The following is a 16,663-nucleotide window of genomic DNA, read 5'->3' as shown; positions in this document are numbered from 1 at the left end:
AGGAGCAGCAGGTGCTGATGTCTCTGGTGACTGGTAACAGGACCCAAGGGAATGGCAGAAGATGTGCCAGGGGAGGTTAAAGTTGGACATGAGGAAAAGGTTCTTCCCCCAGAGGGTGCTGGAGCACTGGAACAGGGTCCCCAGGGAGGTGTCACGGCCCCAAGCCTGACAGTGTTCAAGAAGAGACTGGTCAACACCCTCAGACACATGGTGTGAACTGTGGGGTTGTCACTATGCAGGGACAGGGGTTGGACCCGATGACTCTTGTGGGTCCCTTCCAACTCAGGACATTCTATAATTCTGTGTTTGGCAACAACCCTTTTTTCCCTTCCTGTCTGCTCCTCAGTAAAATGAAGCATTGGCGGAAACTGATGTGCCTGAAATGTTGTTCCGTAGAATACAACAGGTGTGAGAAAAAAGCTACTAAGTCAGTAGGAGCTGGGTGACCCTTGGGACAAAAGAAATAGTCTTGCTATTGAAAAGATGCTTAGTACTCTACATGATAAAAGGAACACTGTAATGTAGCAAATGTAATGCTATGTGCTTAATACTTATGTGACATGAGGGTGACTGATGATTCACTATTTTGTTGAGCATTTTAATTTTTTTTCTACTTTGCATGCTAGCTTTGCCCTTTCTGAAATTATAACCCATCTGAAACATGTTTAAACTACAAAGTACTGCAAAGGGAGAAGGGAAATGAGTCACTACTGGACTGATGGCTGTAACCATATTTTCATACTCAGTTAAAATGCAGAATTGTTTGCTTTTCGCCTTGTGGGCAATTAGATAAGAACTTTAAAAATAAGTTTCTGCAAAACTGACAGTTGAGGTTTCAAGGCAGCCTGGAGTCTGTTAGTTTCTGGCAGCTAGTGAGGACAGGTGAAAATGGCCACCGAACTCCATTAAAACACCTTAGAGAGTTTCAGCTTTGTGGATTCAAGTGTGTTTAAAAAACAAAACAAGATTCCTGTGTGGATGTATTTGCAGTTTCATATTCTTTCTGGATAGCAGAGAACAAAACATTGTGTCCATGAATGAAATAATAGAGTGCACTTGCTCTGTAAATACCACTTCCTTGTAGAACTGAACTAAGTATGGTACATTCCTGTTCTTTTCCCACTTTCCCTTCTGAACTGTTGGCTGCAAGCGATCCTGTATCTGCATGAGAACGCCCAATTCTGCTGTGCCTAACTACATGTCGAGGGTTAAGATTGCGGGGTGACAATAAAACCCTGGCAGATGTATTGTTAACCTCCTCTCCCCCCACTTCCCCCTCTTTGCCCCTCCCTCTCCCCCCTTCCACTCAGCACAGGGATTGGGAGGGAAAGAAGGACAGAGGGAAGAGAGTTGGAAAAATTAAAGATGTTTTACTAATGCTACTAATAAGAATAGAGAAAATAATACAAAATATACAAAACCAATCTTGAAAGTCTCAGCAACTGCCGAGCCGGCACCCGAAGTCCTGGATTGGACTCTGCAGCCAACCGGAGCTGGATTCAGTCTCTCACTAGGCCTCAGTTCTCAGGGACGACTGGCAAGATCCTCTCCTAAGGTCGGCCATAAGGAAAAAGGGAAAAGGGACGAGATCCTCGTGATCTCCCACTTTTATATGAAGTATTCACGTGAATGGAATGTTATACACAGTTGGTCAGTTTCTTGGTCACTTGTTTCTCGTCGCCCCTCTTGCGAGATGTCCATCCATGCTTATCAATAAGTTTGCATTCCATTGCTATGTTTACCAAAACATGGGTCTGGTTCTCCAGGAAAATGCAGTTAATATGAAGGCTTTAGCTGACAGGCAAAATTCACTGAAAGAGAAACTTGTTTTTAACAAAACCAGGACATTCCACCCCTTATAATATGCCATTCACTGAATACTTAAACCTTATCAATACAATCTATCAACACAATCTAATTAATCACTACTACTATATATATACACAGGAGTAATTAATCAGTGGACCATCCTTTGAAAAGTTCATTAAGTTCATTTTGTCACGACAGTTTCCCAGGGCAGGAAAAATGGTGCGAGTGCATCTCATGACCACTGTTTGTGGGTTAAAGACATCAACTTCGAAGAAGTTGTCAGGCGCCACTCGAAGAAGCTAGCTCTGGTTTCATCATCACTGTTTTGATCTGAAAAACACTTATTAAATACTGTTAGTATGGCAATTCACATCCTGCAGTTCAGTATTGAATATTTTCACCTAAACTCAAATCCCCTTGAGGTACACACCGAACTTCTCCGTCCTTAAGCATCACCCACCAGGTGCTGCCAGGTCCCTGGGCAAAAACAATCCCACGAATGGGCTTGCCTTTGCCTGAGGCAGGAGTAACCCAGACTGCCTTTCCTAACATATTTTTCATGTGTACTACAGGGACTTTATCTCCTTCTACAGTCTGTAGAATTTCTGATTGGGCAGGCCCGGCTCGATTGGTTGATCCCCTGGTGTTGACCAACCAAGTGGCTTTGGCTAAATGTGAATCCCAGTTTTTAAAGGTTCCACCACCAAGTGCCTTTAGTGTAGTTTTTAGCAAACCATTGTACCTTTCAATTTTCCCAGAGGCTGGTGCATGATATGGAATGTGATATACCCACTCAATACCATGTTCTTTGGCCCAATTGTCTATAATACTGTTTTTGAAATGAGTACCGTTGTCTGATTCAATTCTTTCTGGCGTACTGTGTCGCCAAAGGACTTGCTTTTCAAGGCCCAAGATAGTATTTCGGGCTGTAGCATGAGGTACGGCATATGTTTCCAACCATCCAGTGGTTGCTTCCGCCATTGTAAGTACATAACGCTTACCTTGACGTGTTTGTGGAAGTGTAATATAATCAATCTGCCAAGCTTCTCCATACTTATACTTTAACCATCGCCCCCCATACCATACAGGCTTTAACCGTTTTGCTTGTTTGATTTCGGCGCAAGTTTCACATTCATGAATAACCTGTGAAATAGTGTCCATAGTTAAATCCACCCCTCGATCGCGAGCCCATTTATATGTTGCATCTCTACCCTGATGCCCTGAAGCATCATGGGCCCACCGAGCTAGGAAAAGTTCACCTTTATGTTGCCAGTCCAAGTCCACCTCAGCTACTTTAATCTTAGCAGCTTGATCAGCTTGCTGGTTGTTTAGATGTTCCTCGGTGGCTCGACTTTTAGGCACATGTGCATCTACATGACGAACTTTCACAGGCAGGCTCTCTAGCCGAGCAGCAATGTCTTGCCACAGTGTGGCAGCCCAAATGGGTTTACCTCTGCGCTGCCAGTTGCTTTTCTTCCATTGCTGTAGCCACCCCCACAAGGTATTTGCTACCATCCATGAGTCAGTATAGAGATAAAGTATTGGCCACTTCTCTCGTTCGGCAATGTCCAAAGCCAGCTGGATGGCTTTCACTTCTGCAAACTGACTAGATTCACCTTGTCCTTCAGTGGCTTCTGTAACTTGTCGTGTGGGACTCCACACAGCAGCCTTCCACCTTCGATGTTTTCCTACAAGACGACAGGATCCATCTGTGAACAGTGCATACTGCTTATCAGTCTCTGAAAGAGTATTATACGGTGGTGCTTCTTCAGCACGTTTTACTTCCTCATCATCTGGAGACATCCCAAAGTCTTTGCTTTCTGGCCAGTCTGTAATCACTTCTAAGATCCCGGGGCGATTGGGATTTCCAATTCGAGCTCGTTGCATGATCAATGCAATCCATTTACTCCACGTAACTTCGGTTGCATGATGTGGAGAGGGAACCGTCCCTTTGAACATCCAGCTCAGCACCGGCAGTCGAGGTGCCAGGAGGAGCTGTGCTTCAGTACCGATCACTTCTGAAGCAGCTCGAACTCCTTCATATGCTGCTAGTATCTCTTTTTCAGTTGGAGTATAGTTGGCCTCAGATCCTTTGTATCCTCGACTCCAAAAACCTAACGGTCGACCTCGGGTTTCTCCTGGTGCTTTCTGCCAGAGGCTCCAGGTAAGTCCATTATCTCCAGCTGCGGTGTAGAGCACATTTTTAACATCTAGTCCAGTCCGAACTGGTCCAAGGGCCACCGCATGAGTTATCTCACGCTTAATTTGTTCAAAGGCTTGTCATTGTTCAGGGCCCCACTCAAATTGGTTCTTTTTACGAGTCAGTCGATAGAGAGGGCTCACAATCTGGCTGTAGTCAGGAATATGCATTCTCTAAAAACCTACAATGCCCAAGAAAGTCTGTGTCTCCTTTTTATTAGTAGGTGGAGACATTGCTGCAATTTTGTTGATCACATCCATTGGGATCTGACGACGGCCATCTTGCCATTTTATTCCTAAAAACTGGATCTCTCGTGCAGGTCCCTTGACCTTGCTTCGTTTTATGGCAAAACCAGCATCCAAAAGAATCTGAATTATTCTCTCACCTTTCTCGAAGACTTCTTTCGCTGTGTCGCCCCATACGATGATGTCATCAATATATTGCAAGTGTTCTGGAGCTTTACCTTGCTCCAGCGTGGTCTGGATCAGTCCATGGCAGATGGTAGGACTGTGTTTCCACCCCTGGGGCAAGCGATTCCACGTGTACTGGATGCCTCTCCAGGTGAAAGCAAACTGTGGTCTGCACTCTGCTGCTACAGGAATAGAGAAAAATGCATTAGCAATGTCAATTGTAGCATACCACTTAGCTGCCTTTGACTCCAGTTCAAATTGCAGTTCCAGCATGTCAGGCACAGCAGCACTCAGTGGTGGTGTAACTTCATTCAGGCCACGATAGTCCACAGTCTCCACTCATCACTAGACTTACGCACTGGCCAGATTGGGCTGTTAAAAGGTGAGCGAGTCTTACTGATCACACCCTGGCTTTCCAATTGACGGATCAACTTCTGGATAGGAATCAAAGAGTCTCGATTGGTGCGATATTGCCGGCGATGCACTGTCGTGGTAGCAATTGGCACCTGCTGATCGTCAACCATCAGCAGTCCTACAACAGAAGGATCATCTGAAAGACCAAGCAAATCAGACAGCTGTTCAATTTTCTCAGTGTCCACAGCTGCTATACCAAATGCCCACCTATATCCTTTTGGGTCCTTAAAATACCCTCTCTTGAGGTAGTCTATGCCAAGGATGCATGGAGCATCTGGACCAGTCACAATAGGATGCTTTTGCCAGTTTTTTCCAGTTAGGCTCATTTCAGCCTCTACAACAGTCAGTTCCTGGGATCCCCCAGTCACTCCAAAAATATTGATGGATTGCGTTCCTTTATAATTAGAAGGAATTATTGTGCACTGAGCACCAGTGTCCACTAAAGCTTTGTACTCCTGGGGGTGTGTTGTACCAGGCCATCGTATTTGTACAGTCCAATAAACTCTGTTATCCCTTTCCTCCACCTGGTTGGAGGCAGGGCACCTCTAATTTCTGTTTTGCACAGTCTCTGGGTGTGAATTAGAGGTTCCTTCAAGAGCATCAGAATCTCTTCTGCTCCTTTTGTAAACTGGAGCAGCCACCTTCCTAGGAGTTTTTCCTTTTATCTCACGTACTCGTTCCTGAAGTTCTGAGGTAGGTCTTCCATGCCACTTATTCATGTTTTCTCCCTGCTCATGTAGGAAGAACCACAGTGAACCTCTTTTTGTGGGCTGCCTCTGTCCTCTCTCTCGAGATTGGAAACGCCTTTTCCTAACAGCTGAAACATAGGTTTGTGCAGGTCGTGAATGGTATGTGTCTTCTCTGAGTTCTTTGATTTCTTGCAATAGCTTTTCAAACCGATCATCAGATTTTTCACACAGTTTCTCCACAGCAAAGACACAAGCCCGTAGAGAACCAGCAAGGCTGTCCTCAAAGTTCCGGAGCTGCTCAATCACTTCAGTAATATCTTGTACACCTCCAGCTGACCAGACCATTCCTGCCAATGACTTAGCATATGCAGGTGGTGCACTTTGTACAAATCTGCGCCACAGAGGTCGTGTACAATTGATTCTATCTGGGTCTGTCCCCTCTTGGCTGTTTGGTCCAAAATAAATGATCTCTCGCACAGCTAATTCTCTCAGGAACTGAATACCTTTCTCCATAGTATTCCATTTCCCTAACTTGGATATACAATCTTCCTTGTAGGGAAATCTTACTATCACAGCTGCCAGGAGTCGGGTCCAGAGAGTAGTGGCATTAGACTCTCTTGAAATTGCCCTATCAATGGTGGAATCTCTTGACAGAGATCCCAGCTGCCTCGCTTCACCACCTTCCAATTCAATTGTTTCTGCCCCATTGTCCCAGCATCGGAGCAGCCAGGTTAAAATATTCTCGCCTTCACGACGACTAAAGTCTTTTCGCAGATCTCTCAGCTCACCTGGAGAGAAGGACCGAGTGGTGGTCACTTCATCTCCTCCCTGTCCTGATGATGATGGCCCTTGGGTTGATGTTGGCCCTGTGCCATCATCTGCTGCACGGGTAGTCTTTCTAGTGACTTTCTTACAACTGGCAACTGATGCTGATATGGGTTTACCATCATTTGATTCATTTCCAGAGTCTGAATGACTGTCACAGTGGTTACTGTGGTTACAGCAGCAACAGTGCCCAGTGTGTGAAGAAAGGGGGGCTGCCTTAGCCTTTGAGGCTGGAGAAGTGACGTTATCAGTAGCGGCCTTGGAACTCTGCGTAGGAGCTGTACCTTCAGCCTCTGAAACCACCGTTGGCGGGGGGGCAGTGGCTGCAGCTGCAGCCTTTGCTGTTTTGCTCTTTCTCGAGCGGCCAGGAGAGCTTTTTGCTAAAGCTTCCGAAGACGCACCGCAAATCTCAGGACAACAAAGAGACGCAAACCTCCTGTTGAACGCCATTTCTCTTAACAGAAGCACAAACTGACACACATTCAGCAAACCAGATAACACCATAACAGTTCTGTCAAAACTCCAAGGATATTCAAAATTCTCTAAAACATTTGCAAACTCTCCTAGCGAAAAAACGAAAGTATTGTTAGTCAGCCTTTCTAAAGATTCGCTTGACCAATTAGCAAACACAGAGCCGTTCTGCTCTTTAATCTCTCCTGGAGGCTTTTCAAGGTAAAGCAGAAGCGAGTAGAAATTCATTAGCGGCTGCAGTATAATGAAATAAACCAGTGACAAACCACACAGTATCATCATAATCATTGTCCAGTTCCTTGTTGTTATATAATGAATACTTCGATTAAGAAAGAAAGCCCAACACAGATATGGAATCAGTGAGCACAAGGTAGAAAACAACTGATACAACTTACGCCATAACATCTTTAAATCAACGTAATTCACTTTGCCTTAATACCACTAAATAATATCCAAGGCAAACAGACGCGCAAGTATCACAGCTCTATGAGTTGGCACCGTGCCAAGAAAGCTGAAAGGTACGTCAGAGCAGTAGAAAAGCCAAAACTCTCCAAATTTACCCCTTTCTCGTGCCCCACGTTGGGCGCCAATTATCTGTCGAGGGTTAAGATTGCGGGGTGACAATAAAACCCTGGCAGATGTATTGTTAACCCCCTCTCCCCCCACTTCCCCCTCTTTGCCCCTCCCTCTCCCCCCTTCCACTCAGCACAGGCGATCGGGAGGGAAAGAAGGACAGAGAGAAGAGAGTTGGAAAAATTAAAGATGTTTTACTAATGCTACTAATAAGAATAGAGAAAATAATACAAAATATACAAAACCAATCTTGAAAGTCTCAGCAACTGCAGAGCCGGCACCCAAAGTCCTGGATTGGACTCTGCAGCCAACCGGAGCTGGATTCAGTCTCTCACTAGGCCTCAGTTCTCAGGGACGACTGGCAAGATCCTCTCCTAAGGTCGGCCATAAGGAAAAAGGGAAAAGGGACGAGATCCTCGTGATCTCCCACTTTTATATGAAGTATTCACGTGAATGGAATGTTATACACAGTTGGTCAGTTTCTTAGTCACTTGTTTCTCGTTGCCCCTCTTGCGAGATGTCCATCCATGCTTATCAATAAGTTTGCATTCCATTGCTATGTTTACCAAAACATGGGTCTGGTTCTCCAGGAAAATGCAGTTAATATGAAGGCTTTAGCTGACAGGCAAAATTCACTGAAAGAGAAACTTGTTTTTAACAAAACCAGGACACTACAGCATATTTTTTCCTGATTTTGAATTAAGAAATCCTGTCGAAGTTTACATCATGCATAATGTGGAAGTAACTTCTTTTGAAATTAATTAAATTATCCCACATTTACTGGGACATACTCTCATTCTTTAGGTAAACATTAGAGTTCAGGAACAGTGTTACTTCCTGGCAAAATTTTAATGAATGCAACAGTAGAAACAGTGGTTTGTGTAGGTTAGTCAAATATGAGCTGCCTGTTATCTAACCATTGCCAATGCACCTATATTTGTCTATTTGTTTTCTGTCTTTTCAAGTATTTGAACCTTCAAACATGCTTTGAAATTTTCAGCTCTGACTGAGCTCTCTGTAACTTGTATTTTCAGTTGACTGTAGTCTTCCTTCTCTTTGCAGTAAAGGGTTGCCTTCAAGTTCAACATTCACTTTAGAAGACAGTGCCATCTGTTTGACTTCAGAACAGAGCACACTGGAAATGGAAAATGATAATGCTTCGGTCTTGGATGTCTACTTAGTAAGTTGCGAAAATGTTTCATTTTAATGTTGAATACTCCACAATGTAGAAATTAAAATTTCTCAGAGAGCAAAGTTGTGTTTACATATATGATTCTGAAGCCAGTGAAGCAGAGATCATGGCAGACGGGTGGAGTCCCTGGAGATTGCACCAAAAGCAACGTGGCCAGCAGGTTGAGAGAGGTGAATCTGCCCCTCTGCGCTCTGCTCTGGTGAGACCCCATCTGGAGTCCTGTGTCCATTTCTTGAGCCCTCATTACAGGAAGACATGGACCTGTTGGAGAGAGGCCAGAGAAGGCCACCAAGATGATCAGAGGACGTGCTGAGAGAGTTGGGGTTGTTCAGCCTGGAAAAGAGAAGGCTCCAGCCTTATTGCAATCTTTCAGTACTTAAAAGGGGCCTATAAGAAAGATACAGGGCCTGTAGTGAAAGTATGAAGATTAACAGTTTTAAAATAAAAGAGAGGCGATTCAGGCAAGAAGGAAGACATTTTTTAATGATAAGTGTAGTAAAACACTGGAACAGGTTGCCCAAAGAGGTGGTAGGTGACCCATCCCTGGAAACATTCCAGGCCAGGCTGGATGGGGCTCTCAGCAACCTGACCTAGTTGAAGATGTTCCTGCTCATTGCGGGAGGGTTGGGCTAGATGACCTTTGAAGGTCCCTTCCAACCCAAACTGTTCTATGATAATATGATTTAATAGTCCAGCATACTTAGGGAAGTTGTAGTCTAGTCTGTCTCCACTAAAGCAAGAGAGTAGCAAGTACCAGTGGTCAGTTAGATGTAGAATTGACTAAGTTAACTGTGACCTCAATAGCCCATTAAATCAGCCTTTTCCTGTAGGACTTGTGTTAATTGGGCTTGTTGCTGGTATGACACACATAAATTGTCTGTAAAGGGGAATTCAGAATTCACTCCCCTCCTCGCTCCCATTGTTTGAGGCCAGACTCCTTTGTTTCACGACCCAGGCTTAAACTGCACAGGCTCGAAAAAGTCCTCACTTCTCTTGCCAGGACCCATCTGTGCTTGCGTCGTCTGCATTCAAGGGTCTCTCTCTGGTCCATTGGGTGACCTCAGGACCCTTGGTGAGCTTCTGGGCATGCTCTTCTTTGTTGGCCTTTGTTCAAGGGAGGAGGTGGGGGACAGGTGTGACTGAGGCTGCAGGTGAGAATCCATCTTCTGGACGGCAGCTACGTCCCTTTTAGGAGGTCGGGGCTAGCTTGGCTGAGGCAGCAGGCAAAGTCCGTACAGCAGCCATTGTTATCAGTAGCCCCCCTGGGTCAGAGGGACCTGTGCAACACAATTCTTCTCCTCGGGCCTCTCTCCAAGTCATTGTCCATGCGTTCTTTCTGTCAGGGCCTCAGTTCTCTCAGTTCCTGATGATGATGTTTCAGGCAAATATTGCTCCATGTTCGGACTGACTCTTACAAATAGGAATCATGGAAACTTGGTGGGGAGATTCACATGACTGGAAGACCATAATGGATGGCTACAAACTCTTTTGGAAACATAGGAAGAGAGGAAAAGGATGTGGAGTTGCACTTAAAAAAAAAAAATTGAGTTTATGGAGGTAAGCTATGGAGACCACAAAAGCTCTGTCAAATGCCTTTGGATTGAGATGAGGTGGTTCATCACCAAGGATGGTCCTGTGTAGGTATCTGTTACTGACCTTCCAACCAGGCTCACAAGGCTGATGAAACCTTACTTTGTCTGCTCAAGGAAGTCTTTGGCCAGCAGAACCTGGTCGTCATGGGTGACTTCAATTACCCAAATATTTGTTTGGAGAACAACACAGCAGTGCACGTGTTGTCCATGGGATTCTTAGAATGCATGAGGACTGCTTCCTGCTACAGGTGCTGGGCATGCTAACATAGGAACAGCGCATTGCTAGATTTACTGCTCACAAAGCAAAAAGACATGCTGAACAACGTAACTACCAATGACAGCCTTGGATACAGCAATCACAGCATTGTGGAGTTTAATATCCTGCTGAGCATACTGAAGACCAGTAGCTGGACAAAGACACTGGATTTTAGAAGAGCCAGCTTCAATACACTCAGAGCCCACACGTGAGGGATTCCATGGGAAGCAAAGGAGCTCGTGAGTGCTGCGAGATTTTAAAGAACAGTCTGTCACTGACAAAAGAAAAGGAAGAAGGCAGAACAAGAGACCACTGGGGCTTAACAGTGAGCTTTTGGGTGTACTTCAAAGCAAAAAAGAAGCATACCAGCTATGGAAAGGTGGCCAAATACCCACGCAGGACTACAAGAACCTTGCTAGGGCATGCAGAGATGCAGACAGGAAAGTTAGGGCTCAGCTAGAACTGAAATTGGCCAGAGATGTCAAGAATAAGAAGGCTTCTTCAGTTATGGCACTAGTTAAGCAGAAGCATAGGAAATATATAGGCCGCTTACTAAACAGGGCAGGGAAACAAGTTACTAATAATGCTGACAAGACAGAGGTTCCCAGCACCTCCTTTCCTCCATCTTAACCAGCGTGGCTGGACCCCAGCTCACACAGTCAAGTAGCTACAACTGTGTATGTGTCAACCCACCAGTAGCACCCTCTGCAAGGGCGCACCCCACATAAATTGGGAGCCCACCTCAGCATGTTAGCAGAAGCAGCTGACATTGTTGCAAGGCCTCTGTCCATAATCTTTGAAAAGTCACAGAATCACAGAATGCTAGGGATTGGAAGGGACCTCAAAAGATCATCTAGTCCAATCCCCCTGCTGGAGCAGGAACATCTAGATGAGGTTACACAGGAATGTGTCCAGGTGGGTTTTGAATGTCTCCAGAGTAGGAGACTCCACAACCTCCCTGGGCAGCCTGTTCCAGTGCTCTGTCACCCTCACAGAGAAGAAGTTTCTTCTCAAATTTAAGTGGAACCTCTTGTGTTGCAGTTTGAACCCATTACCCATTGTCCTACCATAGGTTGTCACCAAGAAGAGTCTGGCTCCATCCTCGTGACACTCACCCTTTACATATTTATAAACATCAATGAGGTCACCCCTCAGTCTCCTCGAAGCTAAAGAGACCCAGGTCCCTCAGCCTTTCCTCATAAGGGAGATGCTCCACTCCCTTAATCATCTTGGTTGCCCTACGCTGGACTGCCTCCAGCAGTTCCCTGTCCTTCTGCAACTGAGAGGCCCAGAACTGGGCACAATATTCCAGATGCAGTCTCACCAGGGCAGAGTAGAAGCCTTGGGGGCATCCCTGATGACTCAAAGAAGGCAAATCTCACACCCATCTGCAAGAATGGCCCAAAAGAGGACCCACAAAACTGGAGGCCCATTAGCCTTACTGCAGTCCCTGGGAAAGTGGTGGAATGAATCCTTCTAGAAACCAAGTGAAGCAGGTGATTGGGAAATCCAGCTCAGATTTACCAAAGGCAAATCATGCCGGGCTAACCTGATCATCTTCTAAAACAAAATAACATCTTCTGTCAGCAGGGAGAGAGCAGTGGATATTGCTTACCTGGACTTCAGCAAACTATTCGACGGTTTCCCACAGCCTCTTCCTGGACAGACTGTCATGATACAGACTGCACGGGTGGCCTGTGAGACAGGCAGGAAGTTGTCTCACAGGTTGCACTCAGAGGGTGGGAGATCAATGGTTTTTACTCAGGCTGGCAGCCTCTCACAAGTGTGGTCCCCCAGGGTCCAGTACTGGGCCCCACACTCTTCAATGTCTTAATAAATTATCTGGATGGTGGGACTGAAAGCACCCTCACGAAGTTTGTTGATGTCATTAAACTGTGTGGTGAGGTGGAGACATGAGAACAGAGAGGCATCTTTCAGAGATGTGGACAGGCTGGAAGAGTGGGCCAGCAAGAACTGTGTGAAGTTCAACACAGAAAAGTGCAAAGTTCTGCATCTGGGACAACATAACCAATCTGTGTGTCTGGGAGCAGCCTTGCTGAGAGGGACCTGGGATTCCCAGTGGGCAGCAAGCTGAGCAGGATGCCGCTGCAGCAACCGAGGCAGATTGGATCCCGAGCTACATCTGCAGCGGCATCGCTAGCAGCAAGAGAGACATGATCATCCCACTTCACTCAGTGCTTCCTAGGCTGCACCTGGAGTACTAGGTCCACTTCTGAGCCCCACAGTTCAAAAAAAAAGATGTGAAAAGACTGAAGAGGGTACAAAAGAGGGCCATGATGATGATCAAAGAACTGGAGAACCTGCTGTATGAGGAAAGACTGAAGGAGTTAGGTTTTTTTGGCTTATAGAAGTTTCAGGAGGAACCTCATCACAGTTTTCCAGTATTAGAGGGTGATTACAAAGAGGATGGAGGCTTTCTCTTCACAAGGGGCAACAAGTACAAGTTGCATGGGGAGAGGTTGAATCTTGATATATCAAATAAATTATTTTGCAGTGAGAATAGTCAGTCCCTGGAACAATTTCCCTGGGGATGTGGTAGAGTCCCTGTTGCTGGAGGGTTTCAAGATGAAATGGGACAGTGTGCTAGATAAATTTATACAGGCTCTCTTTGCCAAGAAAGGCTGAACCAGATCATCTTTCAAGGTCCCTTCCAACTTGGCTGTTCTGTGGTTCTCTTGGACCCACTTAACAAAGAAACCAGTTCTTGTTGAAAACATTTGAATTTGGTTTATAGTATAACAATCTTGTTTATCACTAACACTGCTTAGCACTGTGAAGTGCTTTTTTTAAGTTTGTCTATGGGGTGGATGGTGCTCGGAATGCTGTGAAAATCTAGTGACACACATAGGTAATACCTTCCGTAAAGCTGTCCTTATGAGTCTCAGGTGTGATGATTTTTGGCTTGTAAAACATGCGTTACTATTATGTCTGGGAAACTGTAGGTAAGTATATGTGTATTTGACTGATCAGTATCAACAGAAACAGAAATAAAACCCAATTCTGGACCTTATACAAGCACCAGTGTTCATTCCCCTGAGTAAAGGTCTGGAAGAATAAATAGTTCTTAAGTGGAGGGAGTCATAGATGCTTTTTTGTCCTAGCTCTCCACACCGAAAACTCCAAACCTAAAATTCCATAGTCAAGACAAGATAGTGGCACATACCTCCAGTGTCTAGGTATGCAAGGGCTGACAGCTTCAAGGAAATTGGATACCACGGCTAAGCACAGGTTACTGCTTAAATGGCAAACTCATCTTGAGAAATTACTTACTTCTATGCCTTCCTGGTCCTGTCCTACAGACTATATTGATACCTCGTCAACTCTTTTGAGATTGCTGTGGAAGTGAGCTGTAACTTAAGCACATGTACACCTGTATGTAGGCTGAGGTGTTTGGCAAAGAAAGAGGAATAATATACTGGTTCATGCACTAACCTTTTACTTCCTAATGCCCCTCAATATCCTTCAGCAGACCCTGAAACAACAGTTAGCCTCTGTTTGGGAAAGCCTGATACTAAAGGATCAGTGATGTGTGTTATCAGTTTGACACACTGCTGCAGAGGCAGAAAGCAGTTTTAATTTTATAGGAGGATGATTAAACGCAGGCTAGAAGGGAAAGATGCATGTTTTTGAGAATACTAGGCACGGGTCAGTCATTTCTAATTTATGTCTCAAAAATAAAGCAAATCAATGATGTTTGCATTAGCTGGTTTAAGACTCAGTTGAAAAGGTTATGATACATTTTGACCTTTTAAAAGAATGAAGAGAAGAATGTAGCTTTAAATGGCACTCCCAGGTCTTCCCTTAATCCTGTGGTTAATAATCCTTGTCTGTATTTCTACTGCAAGGCAAGCTACTGTAATCTGAGTCACTAATGAAAAATATCTTAACTTGCTTAGTTTGAGTCACTCCACTAATCCTTTCATGTCTTTGCCCGTCTTGCTTTGAAATGCTAAACTTCCTGGGCAAATTTTAGTCCTCTAGCAAATTAAGAGCTACGAATTTTTGATCCCATGAATGAAAGAAAAAAATAATAAAATGACATTGTGTAAATTTACTGTAAAAATAGCTTAAAAACGGCATTTGGCTGAACAGTGTTATGTAGAAATTTAGTCAAGTAAGGCGAGGTGGAGCAGAGATTGCAAAAAATAAAAAAATAACTCCTGTTACAGGTAAGAGCACTGGTTTTGGGGTGTTACATTAAGGGAACACCATGCAAACTCACACTGTGCACCTGATGTCAAAATCGAGAATTTACCTGGTAACAGCAAGAATTAAGTTCCAGGACACAGGAACAGAGACATCTTGAGTTTGCAACTGAAGGGCTGGTCTGGGTTTGTCAGTTCTGAACAAAGACCAAGTTCAGCAAACCAGCATTTTGTGCACCTGTCGTTCTAAGCAGCACTGTTAGGAACATCTTCAAACCCAAGTTTACTTAAAAATGCCATTGATTTATTTTCTCTATTAACCCAGATAATAACTTAAGAAAGCTAGCTCTTATGAATAAAATATGACTAACCATGATGTGCACTGAGCAGTAAGTATAAGCCAATCTAAAGTATTTCTAAATATTCTAGTACCATACACTGGGAAAAAACTACTGAGTATTCTATTAAGATAATTTTAATTCATAATCAAATATTGCAGAAAGATAGAAGCAGATATATAAGACAGTTGGCAATTTGAAATGTTTCTCTGCAGAGAATTAAAACATTAAAAGGTTATTGCTTTTATGGATATGTAATGCAATGGCAGATCAGATATTCAGAAGCAGAAGATGCTATCTAGTACAAACAGGTGTCCTTTACGTAAGACAGTAACAGAGAAGGTAACACTCTTCTATTTAGCAATTTGATGTAGAAATGTACAAAACAAGAGACTAAAACAGTGTTTCCTTCTCCTCTGGAAATAAACTTAGTCTCCTTCTAAAGTTCTGCTGAAGCCCTGTTTATTTGTGTCAGTTCAGGCAGTGTCAGCTGATATATAAGCAGAAAAGCATTTAATGTCAGCAAGCACTGTTGAACACAAAAGTCTACCATGTTCTATGGAATTCAGTTAGTAGGAACTACAAGCCAAATCCTTCAAAAGTTTCTTAAGAGAGATCAGCAAGTGCAACCGATCCTGGAGATCTTAGTCCAGTGTTACTAAGGACTGGTACCTAGAATGGAGGACCTTAAGAGTGATAATTTCAGTCAAAGTCACTTAATAACTGGTAGCTGACATATTGTTTTGGCAAATTGCAGTATCAGTAAAATCAGAGTAGTAAGGCTTAAGAATTACTTTAATTGGTTCATTGCAAGTAGGCTTGATTTCCTTTACACTTACAGTGGAACAAGAAGATGCATATAATCAGCACAGTAACAAACTTCAAAGTCTGCTCCATTGTGATGCTGTACATCCTAAGTCATCTGGTGGTAAATATAGGATTTAAATAAATAAATATATACCCTGCTTATAGGATTTCATTAATGAACTATAATGCTTGAAGAATACTTCTGTATATTTAACTATAACGGAAGATTCTTAGGTAGTACAGAAATTGTTACATGGAAAAACGGGACTGCCTCCTGTTGTTGAAGGAAGGGCTCACAGAACTGGTGTATAATTTAGAAGTCACTAACACTGAAGATATGGTTGAAAAGGATGGATAAGAGCTTCAGTAAAATAAAAGAATGGAATAACTGTAGTGATGAGCAAGCCCAGAGTTAGAGTCTGGTTAGTGTAGCTATGATTTGTGTCAGATGAATTGTGTAGATAGTATTATTACATTTAGAATTACTTACGGTTTATGTCCAAATGCCAATTTTATTATAGGATTTTGAAGTCTTAAAATATCTCTGGAGATTAATTTTGCATTTCAAAGCTGCTGTAAATGCATGGATAAACAGATTTACAAATATTGGTCTATAAAGTGCCTGTTTAGAAACTGTCAAAACTGCCTCTTCTTACTCTTCAGTGCTCTTCCTCTTTTCTTCTGTTCTCTCTCCCATAATTAAGTATTAACACCTGCCTCTTTGAGCACTTTCTGTTTCATATTCAAGCCCTTCCAATTGCCTTCCTCATCTCCTTGGTTACTTTCTCTTACAAATATTTTCATGCCTTCAGCTATTTTCAGTGTAGCACCCCAAGCTCTCTCATCTAGTATAAACTCTTTCCAGAAAAGAAAATTCCCACCTGGCTCTGATCAAATGAGGCATCCTAGTCAGATACAATT

At 43.7% G+C, this 16,663-nt stretch overlaps 1 protein-coding gene across 5 annotated transcripts in view; it reads left to right on the top strand.

Moving 5' to 3' along the window:
• The window catches only part of PIP5K1B (phosphatidylinositol-4-phosphate 5-kinase type 1 beta), a 121,225-nt gene that overhangs the window by 100,729 nt on the left and 3,833 nt on the right, over positions 1-16,663 (top strand). For all 5 annotated transcript variants that reach the window (XM_082074248.1, XM_082074250.1, XM_082074249.1 and 2 more), the window contains one exon: positions 8,454-8,571. In XM_082074248.1, the coding sequence (XP_081930374.1) occupies positions 8,454-8,571 (118 nt within the window). The remainder of the gene's footprint in view (positions 1-8,453; positions 8,572-16,663) is intronic.

Source organism: Streptopelia decaocto (assembly GCF_964273445.1).
Source record: "Streptopelia decaocto genome assembly, chromosome: Z".
In the NCBI taxonomy this organism is placed as follows: Eukaryota; Metazoa; Chordata; class Aves; order Columbiformes; family Columbidae; genus Streptopelia; species Streptopelia decaocto.
This window is presented reverse-complemented; position numbering and strand designations above follow the sequence as displayed.